The sequence below is a fragment of the Phoca vitulina genome, unplaced genomic scaffold, assembly GCF_004348235.1.
Source record: "Phoca vitulina isolate PV1807 unplaced genomic scaffold, GSC_HSeal_1.0 scaffold40, whole genome shotgun sequence".
Lineage (NCBI taxonomy): Eukaryota > Metazoa > Chordata > Mammalia > Carnivora > Phocidae > Phoca > Phoca vitulina.
In genome coordinates this window covers 4349488-4366762 of record NW_022589743.1, presented here as the reverse complement: position 1 = coordinate 4366762, position 17275 = coordinate 4349488, and the positions used below count along the sequence as shown (strand labels likewise).

The window sequence follows — 17275 nt, the reverse complement described above, 5'->3', positions numbered from 1 at the left end:
CGGGTGGGTTCTCCTGTTCTTGCCCCTTCCCTCCTCCTCCTCTTCATCTAGCACCCTCCACAGTGGCTCCCCCCCCCTTGCCTTTCTTATGCCTTAACCCTTTCCCCCTCCCTCATGCAGTCTTCCTGGCATGTCTCCCCAGTGCCCTTCTTCCTCACAGTGCCACACAGACCACCCCCACGGGCCGCAACATGCACGTGCGCACACGCCTCGCTTCAGATCCTGGGCTGCCCAAACCTCAGGCCCACTCTCCATCAACACCATCAACTCCGCTCTCCATGGCTGTGGGCACCCTGCAGGGTTGGTGGGGGCACAGGGTTGGGGGGGCACCGGGAGGCCAGCCCATGGCTGAGGGAGGTGGGACTGGCGAGGACCACCCGGGAGCCCCTCAGCAAGGCCTCTCCCTGGGCATACATGGAGGGTCGTCTGGCCTCTCCTCTCTCTTCGCTCACTCTGAGCTCCCCCAAAGGAGCAACAAGCAGAACAGCTCAAGAAGGGTCCCACCCTGAGTCTGCCTGGAGCCACGGAAGGAGGGAGGGAGCTGGCCTGCCCTCAGAGGAGCCTCCCCAGGGCTCTCGGAGAACTGCAGTCAAGGCACTTACAGGGTGCTGTCCTGCCAGCAACAGGCCTTGACCCTGCTGGGCAGGTACCAGATCCCTCTTGGCCTTCTAAGTCCCCATAACACCTGGGTGCCTGGTGGCCTAGCAGGTCCTTTTGCCCAGCCTCGCCTCCTGCCCATGCCTGATCTTTTTAAAAAATTCTTGCTTCCTCTGCTTCCTTCTTCTCCCTTCCTTCCCTTCTCCCTTCCCCTCTGCCTGCCCCTACCCCCTGCCTGCCTGAGAACCTGAGGCCCCTGGAGGGACGGTGACCGGCCAGCTCCCTAATCTCAGGGAAGGGGAACAGCTGTGAGCAGTCACTGGGGACACAGGTTTCCAGAAGTCTGGAGCAGACCAGACACCCAGAGACCTGGAAACAGGGAGAAGTTGGAGCTGTGCCCCCCCACCCACCCACCCAAGGTCTCAGGGCCTAAACATTCAAGGCAGGAAAGGCCCCCCCCACCTCATCCCTCCCTCAGGTCTCGGGGAAACGGGGTGGAAGAGGCCATCGGCAGTGACGCTAATTCCATTGTTGTCAACAAGTGGCCATGAAGATTAATTGTGCTTTAATAATTCATCATTAGCTCTTCTACCACAATCTGGACAGTGTAAAAAGGGAATTAGTCTCGAGTGGTTAAGAAATTATGACACGTAAATGAGGGTTTCATCGTAGGCGAACTACCCGACCTGTGTGGCGATGGGTGGGTGATGCCTTGGTAACCCCCATCGACCCCGGCCTCCAGCAGGCCGCCCCCCGCCCCTGGGGGCAACCGAGGCTCTACCTGGCTGCTACCCACCTGTCCCTTCTCACTGTCCCCTCCCTTGCCCACACCTATCACACCAGCCAGAAAGGGTGACGACAGTTCTCATGTATGCACCCCACTCTCCACGTCCAGGCTTTTCTTTATGCCTCTTTCTCAGCCTGAGCTGACAGCCCTTACCTCTGCCTGCTCAGCCCCCCACACTCCAGGCCATGTGTCCCCTCATTCCCCCGCCGCTTTCCACGTTTTCCACCGTTATGCTCCCCAGGCCCAGCGGGAGACTAAAGCGAGAGCGTGAGGTGGCAAGGGGGGCTTCCTAGGCCGTTGGGAATAGGAGCGAGAGGTGGAGCAATGAAAAGCAGCCCCCCTGGGGGAGCAGACGGAGGTGGAAGGCCCCAGGCCAGTGCTTCCTGCACCCGCGTGGTGTGCTCTCTCAGGGGCCCAGCAGCGTAGCCACTAGCCACACGTGGCTCGGGAGCACTTGACACGTGGGTAGTGCCACTGAGGAATGCAACCTTAAATTGTATCTCACTGTAATTAATTTCAATAGCTGCAAGCGGCTAGTGGCCGCCGTGTCGGGCATCTCTAGACAAATGAGTGAATATGCCTCTTACTAGGTATGCACAAATCTCCACATGGGGACACGAATGTGTGCGTGCGTGTGTGTGCACACGCCCGTGGGAGGGCACATGAGGTGACACCGTGTGGCCGGGCTGTGCTGTGGTGCGAGGCCAGAATGCGGTTTCGGTGTGTGTGCAGGCTGGAGGGGAGCGGGACAAAGGGGCCATTGTACCACATCCCCGACTCAAGCCCTCCTCTCTGCTGACATCACGGCGGCCCTAAATAGAGCTGCCCGGGCCCGCTGCCCCAGACCCCGGCCGCCCCCCGTGTCGGGGCACAGCACCGGCTGCTCCCACCGAGGCTCCACGGGACTCACCTTTGTCTTCTTTATGACGAGATGGGCCACATTCCTAGGGTGGATTTCTCAGTCAACTTCAGATGGAAAATTCTAGAAAGGAAGGAGGCTTCTTTTGGATTTTTTTATCGTTGCTGCTCTCTCAGAATCCTGGGTCCCTTTTGTGGGGGGAGCCCATCTCCTGGCAGGATTTTTTCCTGACTGAAACATGGCAGATGTCCCCTCCTCTTTGGGGTCAGCTCTTTACCCCCAGCTGCCCTGGTGCCTCCAAGACTTTCCTGGATGGACATGGGTGAGGGTGAGGAGGGGAGAGGTTGTTGGGGGGGCCGCCTAGCTAGAGTGTGGGAGCCTCAGGTGAGGGGGACAAGCGGGGTCGTGTGTAGAGCAGGAGAGGAAGTGTGGGGCTGCTCTCAAAACCGGGAGCCACAGGGGAAGGCTGCTCGGGGGCTGTGAGTGTGGGAGGCTGTGTCAGTGGGTGAGGCGGGTGAGAATGTGTCTGCCCACCCATAAACAAACGTGGCCGTGTTCAAAGGGGCCCCACACGCGGGCCGGTGTGTTGGGGATGGGTCGGGGTGGGGGGTCTGTGTATGAGAGGACCGCTTCCCCACACACATGGGGGCGGAAGAGATGCTGCGTGAACTGAGAAGGTAAGGGTCTAGCAGCAGGGACGTGTGCGTGCATAGGCGTGACAGAGGGCACAGGAGAGCCTGCGGGTGAATGGGGGCAGCTGATCAGGGAGGATGTGGGGGGAAAACCAGGAGAGGCTGGGTGTGGGGAGAGACCACCGTCCTAAAGTGTCAGGGCCCGTGGAGCCCTAGCGCTGGTGAGCACGTGTCTCTGTCCCCTTCCCGCTGTGCGCTCCAGAGGGTTCCAAGTAGAGCTGAGAGATGTCCACGGACCAGGGGGCAAGACCTGGGGAGAAGGATGGCCCTGGTCTAGCAGGGTAATCAGACCCTTCCGCACGCGGAGACTTCAATGCCTTTGCAGAGCACGTGCGCAGCAAGCCCCGGAGGGAGGTGAGTTTGGTGCCTGCAGGTGCCGGAGAGTAGGGTTTTCTCAGCGGAAGGCAGTGGGAGGAAGAGGAGGATGGGGCGGGATGGCACATTTTAGAACAGAGGCCACATATTCACGCTCTAGGTGACTTCACTGCTGCGGGGCAGACCCCCGCCCCCCACAACTCCTCCAGGGTTCGGAAAATTCATGCCTGGACAGAGGTCTGGTACAAGCAGGTGTTCTGGAGAAAGCGAGGACAGGGGCCGAGTTCTGGGTTTGGGTCGATCTGGAGTGGAGGTAAAGGAAGAGCCGTGAAACCAGCGCTGCCCAGTAAAAATAGTATGCGAGCCACAGATGTAATTTTTCATTTCAGCCATATTAAGGCAATAAAAAGAAACAGGTGAAGTTAATTTTAATAACATGTTTTATTTAACCCAGTATACCTCAGAACATCACTTCACTGGCCAGCAGACCGGCACCAGGAAGCACGAGAATTTCAGCCTCCACCCCAGACTTAGAAGAAGAGCGTGAACCCTTCACAGGGCACAGAATGTAAACGGAGCTCATTTAAGCTGGACCTCAGGGGGCAGGGGGACCCCACGGGCCTCTGGTTTGGCCGTGCTCACGCGAGGGTTCATGTGTAATAATGTCTCCTTTCTTGGGAGCTGCCAGATGCTGGGCACTCGTCCGGGGCTCACAAATCCTCCCAACAGCCCGCAGGCAGTTATGATTAATGTCTTACAAGTAAAGGAACTGTCAGAGCCGCGATTCGAGTCCTGCTCGCTCTGAGCCCAAATCCCAACAAACCCACCCTGTAAATGTGTGTGTGTGAAGAATCGGGGAGACACAGGCCCCGTGGGGACTGAAGCCAGCTGTAGGTAGGGCCCTGTGTTCCCCTTGGGCAGACATCCTCCTCCCGGACTGAGAGCTGCTGAGGGAAGGTGGAGATTCAGGCCACGGTGGGGCCCTGTTTAGGGTGAAGGTGGAGGCCCCTGGGTCTCGGGGCAGCGCTGGCCGTGGGGCTGGAGGAGCCAAGGGTGGGGCAGGGCATGAGGCTGCATCTCAGGGTGGAGGGGACTGGGGGGCCACAGGGGCTGGTTTCCCGTGGCTGTGGAGGGTTGGGCGTGACTGCCGTGGGAGCTCGCCCCTCAGCGAGGAGCGAGGTGCTGCGTCCGGCCGCGCCTTTCCCACGCGCTGCCAGGGCGCCTGGGTGTGCGCGTGTGTGCCCAGGCTCCGTGTCCTCCGCAGTCACGCCATCCTCCCAGCTACTTGTCTGGGCCACTTCCTCCCAGGCCAGCAGCCAGGCTCCCGTGTGCTCCTCGGAGCCAAGATCTCAAGGCAAAGCTGTGCGGCGGAGGGAAGCAAGGGGCTGGCCAGGAATGCTCCCAGCCCTGGCTGCCCCGGGCAGGAGCGCAGAGACGCGGAGAGGGCAGCCCCCTCCTCAAGGGGGCAGGGATGGAAGAGGGGCACCCCGGAGAGCAGGCTGGCGGCTCAGAGCCTCCAGCCAGGGCAGACTCTGTGCAAGTCCAGATTTCGGCCAGATGAGGGGCCTCGAGGCAAAGGAGGAAATGAAGAGACAGAGACACCATCTTGTCAGAGGACCCATGTGGGTGGGGGGTGGCCACCCCTACAGGCACTCGGTCAAAAACATCTACTGAGCACCTCCCCTGTGCCAGCACTGAGCTTCTGCCCGCCTCTGGAGATGATTATGGGATAACTAACTAACTAATAGGGATGGGATGCCCAGCAGGCAGGGCAACCCCAATATAATGGCAGACGCGCTAGCAATGGCCTTGCCCACCCCCTTTGCTCAGAGAGGAGAGCAACTTCCTTAAGAGCTCTGAGCACACCAGACCCCAGCATCAGAGCATCCTTCCTGAGCACCTACTGTGCTCAGGCGCTGCCCCCATCTGCAGAGGGCCCCCGGAAACCTGCCCTCCTGGAGCTTCTATCTAGGGTGGGAAGCCAGCCTGAACAGGGCACGAGGGGGGTGCAGGGTGCCCTGGAAGCAGGGGGGCCGGAGGGCCTCTCTGAGGAGCTGCCACTTGGACAAAGACCAAAACAACGGCAGTGGGGGGGGCGGTTGTGTGGATGGGGAGAGGGGGCTGGGGGATCCTGGCAGAGGGAAGGGCAGGGGCAAAAGCCCTAAGGCAGGACCGGGTTATGAGGCAGGCTGCAGTGGCCATGTGAAGAGTAGGAAGGAGACCAGAGGGCTGGGCACGGCCAGCACGTCCAGTCAAGAGCATGGATCTTACTCTCAGTGTGACCGGAAGGCATTGGAGGGTCAAAAGCAGGGGGAGTGATGCCCGATCTTTCTTCTGAAAGGATGGGCCCGGCTCCTGCTGGAGCTGAGACTGGAGGGGCAGAAGGGACGGGGCGCCACGGGGAGGCTGTTGCAGGGGCGCAGGAGCCAGATCCTGGTGCTGCACAGGGAAGGTCAGAGTGGAAGCCGTGAGAAGTGGATGGATTCAGGCCATACTCGAAGGTGGGGATTCCGGGGAATGAGGGAAAGGGGAGGGGTCCAAGGGGACACTCACCACCCCCTTGCCTGTACATTTCTGAACACCTGGAAGCAGTATTCAGAAACTTAGCCATCCTCAGAGGCCCTTGGCCTAGGAGGGGCCACCACCAGACTGGGGGCTGCCCTCCCCATCAGCCCCAAGCCTGGGCCCCTGTCTCCAGGTAAGGGGGAAAATTCCATGTGCAGCCCCCCATCTCCACCGCCCACTGCCCCCTGGGGGAAGGGAGAGGGATGGTTGAGAGTCAGCCCCAGGACAGTGGGTGGATCCCAGGCCTGGTGGGTCAAACTCAAAAAACAATTTTGAGGTCACCACGAAGGACGTCTTGTCCTTGTTTGGATTTTCTTGGAGTTGCCATCCAGATCTAGAGGCCTGAGACCTAGGCCATAAATCCCAGCTCCTCTGCCATCCCTCCTTTATCTGGGTCCCCTCTTGGGCCTGATCTCTGGCTTGGCCTCCCAAGGCAGTGGTCAGATGTGAGACTGGGTGCGGCTCAGGACGGCAGTGGGCAGGGGCCCAGCTGGTCTGGTGTGGTTGTATCCAACTGGGAGAAACAAGCTCGGGCCTCTTCCTAGCCAGCTGAGCTCTCCAGGGCCAAGCTGGTGACATTCAGCTCAACAAGGGTGCCAGGTCGTGCTGTGTCCCCTGACCTCTGCCCGGCCCCTGGGGAAGCCCACCAGTAATGGGTCACTGAGCCCAGGCATTCAGGGTCCCCTATCCCAACCCCTCTCTCCATATACAGACTGGACTCCCTCACAGCATGAGTTACAAAGGGGCTCTTCCTCTAGGGGATCCGGACAGATAAGAGCCTGGACCTCTTGCTTCCAGAACCCTTCAGCCCTGGCAGTGTGGAAGTAGACATACCAGGTTCTAACCCAAGCTCTGCCACTTGCTTGCTCTGTGACCTTGGGTAAGTTGCTTACTCTCCTTGGGCCTCGGTTTCCTCCTCTGTAAAGTAGGGATGAGGAACCAGTAAAACCTCACAGTCAGGTCCTGTCCGAGGATTAAGACCAGGGCCGCAGATAGCAGGTCCTTCGCTCTTTCTTCCAGAGAAGTTGAGAAAACAGCAAAATACCAAGAGTCCAAAGGGCAGGCTGGCAGCCCCTGGCTGCCTCTGAGGGCTCCCGGAGGCAGAAAGGGAAACTGAGGCAGCGAGTGCTGGTGGGAGGCTGCTGAGAAGAAGGAGCTGACAGCCACAAGTGAGCAGAGCGGCATCTATTTATTCTGGGGGTCCTGACCCCAGACACCCTCACCTCGCCCGCTGCCATCTCTCTGCTTGTTCCCAGCCTGGGGGCCGTCAGGCCAGGGCCCGGGATCCTGAGGAAGGATGTGGCTGTGGGCCAGCTGCTCTGTGCGTGGCGGGAGGAGGAGGCCGGGTCTGGGACTGGAACAGCAGAGGGAGGGTGTGAGGGGCTGTGATGCCCAGGCCCTGGTCCTCCTGCCTCCCCAGCCCAGCCCTCCGACCCCGAGTGTTGGGCCCTGGGGGGCATAGCCCTGGCCCTGCTGAGCAAACCCCACAGTTGCCTCAGAGGAGCAGGCGGGGCTGTGTGCCCCTTCCCTGGACCTCCCCCTCCCTGCCATCTGCCCCAGCCTCGAGCCAGAAGCCACCTTGTTCCCTGAAATGAGGCTGGCACCGCCCCGCATGCCCACCTGGCTGTGCCCTCAGTGCTGGTCCAGGATGAGGGGCACCTGGGCGCTGTCCACTTGTGGAGGCAGCCGCTCGCCTGTGCGCACGTTGAACATGGGCAGCGTGGACAGTGGCCGGGGCACCTCCCGGCTGGATGCCATCTGCCGCAGCTCCTCTGTGTTCCCGTGGATGGTGCAATGGTGGACCATCTGGATGCTGGGGGCACAGAGCCGGCAGAGTCGTCAGCTCTGGGAGTCAACCCCCCCCACCGAGGCCCAGGGTGGCCCTGCCTGTCCTCCCCACCTGCTATGTAGGGGGACACTCACACACATGATGCGTGGGGGGAGGACAAACAGGAAGGTCTTTGGTGCCGGCTCAGCGTCCAGTGACAGAGGCATAGGCTGTGGGTATAGACAGCCTGGATTCAAAGCTGTGTGTCCCTGGCAAGGTACTGAACCACTCTGTGCCTCAGTGTCCTCAACTGTAAAATGGGCATAATACTAGAACCTACCTCCTAGCACTGTGGTGGGAATTAAATGAGAAAAAATGTTTAGAAAAGTGCTTGGCGCATGCTAAGAGCTCCCGCGATACTCGGCATGAATAGATACCCGCAGTGGATCCGTATTTCCAGAGGCCAGCATTTGCTGAGCTTTATATTCCCATGACCCTCTAGGTCCCTTCTAGCACTCAGTTCCCTCCCCTAATACTCTCTCCTACCATTGACCATCCAGTCTTCCCTGTCTCATCCCTGTCTTAGTCTGGCAAACCTCGCCCCCTCCATCTCTTCCCACCGCCTACTTTGGCTCCTGCTGTTTCCGGCCAGACCTCTACGGTCTCATCTTCCTGCTGCTCTCAGCTAGCCTCCCTGGCCTTTGTACCTGGACCTTTCCCACCCGGCCCCAGGACTAGCTCTGGACACTGAGTCTTTGCTCTCTGGCTTTATTCCAGACCACAGCTCCCCTGGCTCCGCCCTCAGTGGGCCTGAAATCCCCAGGGCAGTCAGGAAGTCCCTTCTGAGTTCTAGTCTTTCTGGAAGAAGATTTTCTTCTTTCTTCTCAGAAAGCTCAGCCGCATTCTCATTTGAGATCCTCACGAGCTTGCTTTCTGCTGTGGGGGGCAAGCTTCAGTTCATTCTGGGAAGTAGGGTAGCACAGTGTAACCAAGCATGAGGACTTGCTGTGGGTTTGAATGTGAGTTCTGCTACTTACCGCCTGTGTGACCTTATGCAAGTCACTTAACTTCTCTGTGCCACTATTTCCTCAATTACAATGCAGTTTTTGTACAAATGAAATGAGTTAATACAGGAAATACTTCGATGTCTCCTGGTCAGCCTCACAGCAAGTGGTAGCTAATATTACAGGGAGCCTGACATGGCTATCATCATCATCAGTGTTATTTTATTATAGTAGGTTCACTGATGTACTTGGCCTCCAGTAATGGGATGTTTCCAAGCCCCTTTACCCACCCACATTTGTGGGTCCAGCCTGGAGATATTTTCCCGGACTACCTGGTTGCCAGGTGAGACAGATAGCAGGGACTCTTCATTACAAACAATAAGAATTAGTTTCCTTGGGGGGTGCCTGGGTGGCTCAGTTAGTTAAGCGACTGCCTTCAGCTCAGGTCATGGTCCTGGAGTCCTGGGATCGAGTCCTACATCGGGCTTCCTGCTCCGCGGGGAGTCTGCTTCTCCTTCTGACCCTCCCCTCTCTCATGCTCTCTCTCTCTCTCAAATAAATAAATAAAAATCTTAAAAAAAAAAAAAAGATTTCCTTGGGACGCCTGGGTGGCTCATTCGGTTGAGCATCAGACTCTTGATTTCTGCTCAGGTCATCAACTCAGGGTCCTGAGATTGAGCCCCGAGTGGGGCTCCACGCTCAGCCGGGAGTCTGCTTCTCTCCCTCTTCCTCTGCCCACCCCCCCACCCGACCAACTCTCAAAATAAATAAAGTCTTAAAAAAAAAAGAGGGCGCCTGGGTGACTCAGTTGGTTAAGTGTGTGACTTCGGCTCAGGTCATGATCCCGGGGTCCTGGGATCGAGTCCCACATCGAGCTCTCTGCTCAGCAGGGAGTCTGCTTCTCCCTCTCCGGCTGCCCCTCCTCCTGCTTGTGCTCGCTCTCTCTCTCGCTCTCTCTCTCGCTCTCAAATAAATAAATAAAGTCTTAAAAAAAAAAGAATTCATTTCCTTAAAGGGGTGGGGGCCCAAGGCAGGGCCTGGGTTGACTTGATCAAATGGGGGAGGGGCACTTGACTCACTTAACCCACTTGACTCTGGGTTACTGATCAAATGGGGGAGGGGCAATGATCCCCACCCCTGTCCAAGTCTCAGTTAGTGGATACCAACACCAGCTAGAGCCTGAGAGATTAGATGACAGGTCAGACTTTCTAGCTTCCTGCTGAATGGGCCACACTCCTTGGTGGGGGCGGAGAGCAGGACCAGGTCCTGTCTGGTTGGCGGGAAGAGGTGGAGTCAGCCTCTAAGGCCAGGGGAGGATCAAGATGAGCTCTTGAGTCTGGAATTTGGCAAGCAGAGCTGTCCAAAACACAATTTTCCATTCCCAGGCAAGGGGAGGCTGAGGGAGTAAGGAAGCAAGAAGCATGTGGATGCTTAGGGCCAGAGGCAGCCAGGCAGGTAATGCCCTGGCAGGGGAAGGCCCCCTCCCCGCCCCCAGCCCCGCATCTGGGTCTCATTACTCTGGCGACACACACAGGTGGAAAATGTTCTGGGGATGTTTTTCCATAGCAGGAGCAGAAGGAGCAGAAGCCAGCCACGCTGCTGCCTTCCCCTGCAGCCCTTCCACATCAGCACCTAGGCAGACGAACGAATAGGCAGGCATTCCTACACACACACACACACACACACATTCTCCACCACCAACACACAGCCCTTGAGCCCTGTCTCTGACACACAGACCACAGAAAAGGGTCAGGCTGGAGGACCTTCTGACCAGCAAACTCTGATACAGGCAGCAGAATCACAATTTGTGGATAATTTGAAAAATGGTAGACATTGAACAAGAAAAAAAAAAAAATGGAATCTGTAGAAATAAGTCCACTCAAAATCCAAACCAACAAGGGCTACTATGGCACACGGTAAGCCTGGTGATTGAGTCAACATTGACGGAGGAAGCAGATTTTCCTGAGAGCTTCCAAGCTCCAAAACTGAGCCAGCAGAACAGGCCGTGCTCAAAATCACTGGTCAGAAGAGAATTTCCACAATGGCAGAAGGTATAATTGATCAAATTTGGCACAGGCCAAAAAATTGAGGAATGAAATGTTCCTTGAAAAACTGACATGGAAGATCATTCATCCCGATGGGGAAAAAAATTCTATCAAATAAAAATGAAAATAGGGAAAAAAAGAAGCAAAGCAGAGCCTTTGTGCTTTGTGATCAAAGGTGACCCAGGAATCAAATCGACCTGAGCAGAGCAAGGAATTATAGTTTTGTTCACTCTGGAAAATATTTTCCCCATAACAATTCAGAAATGTGGGTATAATTCTGTTGCTAAAAATATTTGTATTCCTCAACCCAATGGGTTGAGATAGGTCAAGATGGTGGGTTTAAAACTGAGGTCTCAGGGGGCACCTGGGTGGCTCAGTCGGTTAAGTGTCCGACCCTCGATTTCAGCTCAGGTCATGAGCTTGGGGTCCTGAGATGGAGCCCCATGTCACACTCCACACTCAGTGCAGAGTCAGCTTGTCCCCCTCTCTCCCCTCTCCCCCCACCACCGCTTGCTCTCATTCTCTCTCTCTCTCAAATAAATAAATAAAATCTTTTTTAAAAACTGGGGTCTCAGAACACCCTGAAATCAGCTGGTTCAGGTGCATACGTTTCTAAACACACGTGCACGCGCATGAACACACCACGTGAGTCCACCCATCCCCCCACACAGCCTCAGCCCTTCTTCCCAGGGTACCTGGCTTGTCAAATGCCCACACTATCTGGCAACTCCCGTCTGCACCTCCCGGGAGGGAACAATGGGACCACTGTGACCTTCACAGGATTCTGGTGGCCTCACAATGTCCCCCTGAGGTCACCACAGAGGTAACCTTGCCACCCCCTGCCCCTGAGGCACAAGTCTGCTGAGGCCAGCCGTGGGTGATCATCCTTGGTCCTACTTCTGGCCACCCAGGGGGAGGCTGGGGCTGGAGCTCTCCGAGGAAGCCTCTGAGGGAACCAGGACCAGAGACTCGCCTCGCCCACCGAAGAGCAGCCCAGTGGAGACTTCCAGCCGCCACCCTGGAGGTCCCTGCACCTAGTCCCCTTCAACCGCCCCAGGGAGAGATGCAGAAAGACACTTTGGCTCCTCCCCCATCTGCACCCTTGGCCTCGAGCACTGCCCAGGGTGCAGGCAGGCAGGCCAGCGCCTCTGGGGCCCCTGGCAAGAATGAGACTGGGCGCCGCGCCAGCCCCAAAACCCGCCGGAAGCCCAGCATATCCAAGGTGATCCTGGGGGTTGTGGTGGACAAGGGCGTGCACAACCGCGTGAGTCTAGCCACCCTGAAGAAGGCGGTCAGCGGCATGGGCTACAACATGACCCGGAACGCCTGGTGCTTCAAGCGAGTGCTCAAGGGGCTGGTGGACAAGGGTGTTCTCAAGCAGGTGACCGGCAAGGGGGCCTTGGGCTCCTTCCGCATGGGCATGGGCAAGAAGTTTGCCTCCAAGTTCAAGCTCAGGGACCAGAGACAACGCCAGTCGGGGCAGCGCCGGCCTGGGAAGCGCCGGCCTGGGCAGCGCCGGCCTCGGAAGGGCCGGCCTGGGAAGCGCCGACTGCCAGTGGGCTCCCGGAGGGGGCACAAGCGACTACGCAAGGAGGTTCGCAGGGTGGCCAAATGCCGCCGCAATTAACGAGGCAGGCCAGGCAAGCAGGCGAGGGTGCCAGGCCCGCCCCAGGCTCGGTGCAGTGGGAATTAAAGGAGCCTAACTTATTTCACACCTGCCTCCTGGAATCTTTGGAGCTCAGGGGAGTGGGAGTGGAAGGAAGCTGGGGACAGAGGAGGAGTAAGGCCGCCGGGGGTGGAAACCTGAGCAAAGTAAGAGTGAGATGGATTTGGGGAAAGGGCTGGAGGAATTGAAAGCATCCACAGACATTAGCTAGTTCAATGACCCCGTCATCAGAAACCAGGGCCAGAGAGCATCATGCTGATTGTGTGGCAGAAGCCAGGCTGGAGCCATACCTAATGTCTGACTCAGGGAAGTGTACGTGTGTGTGCGTGTGTGCACGCGCGCACGCGTGTGTGTGCGTGCACGCGTGTGTGTGCGTGCACGCGTGTGCGCGCGCGTGTGTATGTGTGTGCATGTGTGTGTGCACGCAGCCTCTTAAGTGGCTTCTCGAACCCTTTCCCCCAGGGTGGCCGCAGGCCCCCACACCTGGCCGGGTCCCCTCCTGTGCCCCATCCCAGGTTGGAGTCCTCCACGGAGACGCAGAAAATGAGAAGGCCGGGCCAGGAGAGGTCAGACCCAGCAACCAGCCAGCCCAGACCTGGAGCTCGGAGGCCAGGCGTGGCCCCCATCAGCTCAGAGTAATCTGGCTTGTCTGTGCTGCTCATGGAGGTTAGGGAGGGGGGTCTAGCTTGGCAGTCTAGGGGTGCTCCCACCCAGTCCCCCCCCCAGCTTTCCCCTACTTACTCCGAGGTGGCCAGGTCTCTCTTCAGCCTGCGGAAAATTGAGGGAGGGGGTTAGCTATTATCCACACCCCTCCCTCCTGGTGCCAGGCGAGGCAAGAGGTCCCCACCCCCTTCCTGGCTGAGGACCCCTCTCCCTGAGGAGTCTGTGTCCCCAGGCAGCACAGCGCCCCAAGGAGCCCCGTGGAGGTGAGCAGCAGTGCCCTCCCTGCCCTCTGTCCCCCACACTCACCGTCCCTCCCGCCGGCAGCACATGACGTAGGCCAGCCCCAGAGTGAGCAGGAGAGCCACCAGCAGGGGCACCAGGAGGGTGACCAGCGCGTCGGTGAGGAAGTCTCGGGCCGTGGCCTCAGTAGGTGGGCAGAAGAACGGGTCATGCTCCAGGATCCCATCGCCTGGGGTGGGCACCTCATCTGCGGGCTCTGGCACTGACTTATCCACCTGCTCAGAGAGCCCAGGGCTCACTGAGGAGCCGTTGGCTGGACACAGAGACCCCCTGGGGGGACGGGGCAGGGGTGCCCCATACAACCACAGGGTTTCCTCCTGCCTGTCTCCCCCAGCTTGGGTGACCTCTCAGGACAAGCACTGGACTAGGAACCCAGAGAGAAGGACGAGGAGAGGCAGGTCCATACAATGGTTAGAGCACACCTCTAGGGCCCGACTGCCTGGGTTTGAATCCCGATTCAGACAAGTGCTGTGCTGGATGACTTCCCTCCAGGTGCCTCCTTTCCCTCACCTGGAATGTCAGAACGCTAATAGTGGACCCTGTTTCTGGGGTGGTGGTGAGGGTAAAGCATGTTGATTGGCTAGAGCCTAGCACAGAGCAAGTGCTCGAGGATGTTGATGATCTGTCCCTGGCTGCACTGTTGGTCAATTCACAGGAACAGAGTACTCTAGGGGTTCCCAACCTGGGGAGTCAGGGTCTCTAGGGACCCCAGATAATTGTGCTCAACATCCCAAAGAGCAGTAGTGAGCATCTTTGGTTTATAACTTGGAGGTGAGAGGTATCTGTTCCTTATTGCAGGCAGATTTGCTAGGTGACACCTTAGAAGGAAGCAGAGCTGTCCCAAAGAGTCCCCTGGTGGGGAAAGGGTTTTTAGAACGGCCCTATTGGAGTGATTGTTCTAGCTGTTGGGTTGGGCGCATCAAGGACTTCTGGACCCTGTGATCCCTTTTCTGGATTATGGACTCTGTCGCCCTCTTGTGGGATGAGGTGGAACTTCAGAGCGCGCAAGCGCGCACGTGTGTGTGTGTGTGTGTGTGTGTGTGCACGCGCGCTCGCCACCCTGACCATAATCAGAGAAAGAAACAGGATGGGGTGGGAATAGGGCTAGGGAGGAGACTGTGATGGGGGTCATGCCCCATCCCCACCCCCGGATCCAGGGTCCCTCCTCACCAGGGACACATTGCACCAGTCAACGCGGAAGTGAGGTGCCAAGGTGTCATAGCAGGACAGAAGTGGAGGCTGACCCTGGGCACAACGAGCATGGCTGTCGGGAGATGCCACCATCTTCAGGCAGGTGGAGAAGGGTGAGGCAGAGCCCACCTTGATGTAAACCCTGGGCCCAGATAGAAACCACCATTAACATATTGGGGGGGGCACTGGGCACTGGAGATTTGGGGTTGCAGGACCACCTTGAGACCTGGGTTATGGTGAAAGTACACAGAACACCCCAGCCTTCCTGGGGGCCTTATACTCCCAGGAATGTCTTTTGATAGCTGGATCTTTTATGTCCTCATGGGGCATCAGGGAGTATAGAGTTCAGGATAACTAGGGTTTGGGCCCAGGAAGGGCAAGAAGATGAAGGGGTGGCTGGAGGGAAGTGGACGGTGATGTGAGAGATACACATGGTGTGAAGGTGCACAAAGGTGCTCCATGCCCGCCCACCCCCCAAGAAGGCCAGCTGCCGCCCCCTCCTCCAGGAAGCACTCCGGGGTTGCACACTTACCCTTCCTTGCGACCCTCAATGGGAAGGGGGACGCGGCCCCCACGGTCCAAGGCGGAGGTAATGTTGAGTAGCTGGAGCTCTCCCGGCTCCCAGAGCCCCCCCAAGGCTGTGAGGAAGCGACTGGCAGGGGTTGAGGGCAGCACCTCCTCCACATCATGGCTGCACACCAGGAATTCAGCTTGGTATGGCAGCAGGGGGCCTGGAAATGCCAGGCTGGCACTTGAGGCTCCACACCGAGTCCTGCACGAATCCTTCCCAAGCCTGCCCCCCTCAAGCTCCTCCCCACGCCCCCTCAGACTCCTTCTTTCCTCCCTAACTTCCCATCCCTCACAGCCCCAAATGCCCTTCCCACAGCCTCAACAACTTCCCAAGGCCCCAGAGACTGTCAGCAGAACGGCCAAGAATACAAATCGAGAGCCCTTCCAGGACGCCCTGCTCCTGCTACTCCCAAGTATCCCCTTCACACCCCCCTCCCTCCTTCCAAGAGAAACCCCCAAGACTGGAGTTGGGGGAGGGTGGAGGTGGGGCAGGGGTTAGGCGGGGCTGGCGGTACCTTCTGGGTCCCCAATCAACAGCACCAGCCTCTGCCGGGTGGTGTCAAAGCTGTCCCGATTGTAGGCTGTGACCTGGGGTGGGGAGGATGCAGAAGAGAGCTGAGGGCTGGGGCGAGGGGAGAAACGTGGAGGGGACTGAGACACCCTCCAATTAGAGGCATCTAAATTATGTAAATGAACATGCACGAATGCCCACATGGGACACAGCCACCGGGGTCCCTGCTTGTACCTCGATGACCTGGCGCCCACGATCTTCGGGGGTGGGGGCGCCGTAGAGGAAGCCAGGCTGGTGGGGACTGCGCTGGGTGTAGCGGAGCCACCGAGGCAGGTCTGGGTGTCCCTGGAGGTGGGCGTGGTAGGTGACAGGGGTGGTGGGGGGCACATCTGGTGGAAGGGAGGACAGGGGATTGGAGAAATGACAGGAGGCCCCACCGGCCCCTGGCCAGGCACCACCAGCCCGCCGATGGCCTTTAGGCCCCTCTCACCGACATGCTCGGGACGACGCAGGACAGTTTCCCGGTCCAGGGTGTGCACAAAGACGCGGCCCACAAGAGGCTGCAGGGTGGTCTGCTGGGCCTCGGCGTCCCCCAGCCCTGCCAAGAGACCTGTGGGGACCCCACAACCCCCAAAACACATGCATCAGCCTTAATCCTGGACAGGGGAGAAGCTCCTGGTGCCCCTAAGAGAGAGGAGAAGTTGTGGGGGGCTCCCAGGAAAGGACAGGTGGAGGGGTCCTCGCTGTGCCACACAAACTTAGATCAGTGACAAGTCCCAGACCTTTGTTGGGTTTGGATTCATGGGAACCCCCTCCTCCAGTCCTCATTTTAGGCTCCCTTTGAGGGGTCACCCCGGGCAGGGACTGCTGTCTGGCTGAGAAGGGTGTGGGGTGTGTGGGGGTGGATGCGTGTTATGGGCACTTGTAAAACAGAACCCTTAAGAATGCGGTGTTAGGGGCGCCTGGGAGGCTCAGTCGGTTAAGCATCTGACTGTTGATTTCGGTTCAGGTCATGGTCTCAGGGTCTTGAGATCGAGCCCCGGTTGGCTTCTGCCACTCTGGGCATGGAGCTTGCTTAGGATTCTCTCTCTTTCTTTCCCTCTGCACCTCCCCACCCCCAAGGGCACTCTCAGTCATTCTCCCTGCTTTCTCTCTCTCAAAATAAATAAATAAAAACAAATTTTAAAAAAGAATGCTGAGTGTCTGGGAAGCTTGGAGGGGAAGGGGAGAGTGAAGGAGGAGGTGAGTAGCCATTCTGGGACTCCCTCCCAACTCTCCTAATACACAGGGGGAAAGGGGCCCACAGTAGAAACCAATAGAAGCTGAGCAAATGGGATCCTGAGCCCCAGGGAAAGGACCTGCCCCAGCGGGCCCCCACACCCTCCCAAGGCCAAATTTAGCCTGGGCCTAGAAAGAAGGCAGACCAGCCAGCCCATTAAAGGGCCAACGACACTCCGGGCCTGTGCTGTCAGGCCCACCTCGGCCTAGGACACCCCGCCCTTCAGAGCTCCCCGTCCCCCACATCCCAGAGCCCCGCTCCCAGTCCCATTTCCCTGGACCTCCCCCTGGATACAGCATGAACACCCCAAAGTCCTTCTGGGCCCTGGGCCCAGACCCCTCCCCTGAGGGACCTCTGTCTGTCCACCTCTTCACCCATAAATCCCGTCCCTTTGTCCTGGGCCTCTCCCAGAAGAAGGCCCCAACTTGCCCACAAGAAGAATCCAGATTAGAGCTTCAGCCAT

General features: G+C 58.2%; 1 protein-coding gene across 1 annotated transcript; it reads right to left on the bottom strand.

The window, feature by feature from the left end:
* Positions 1 to 7447: 7447 nt before the first annotated feature.
* Positions 7448 to 17275, bottom strand: SGCA (sarcoglycan alpha). The gene is made up of 9 exons (XM_032429117.1): positions 17242 to 17275; positions 16024 to 16143; positions 15768 to 15922; positions 15538 to 15610; positions 14985 to 15183; positions 14432 to 14594; positions 13268 to 13476; positions 13040 to 13066; positions 7448 to 7628 (listed from the first exon to the last, which is right to left on the bottom strand). The coding sequence occupies exons 1-9, from the start codon at positions 17273 to 17275 to the stop codon at positions 7448 to 7450; spliced, it is 1161 nt and encodes a 386-aa protein (XP_032285008.1).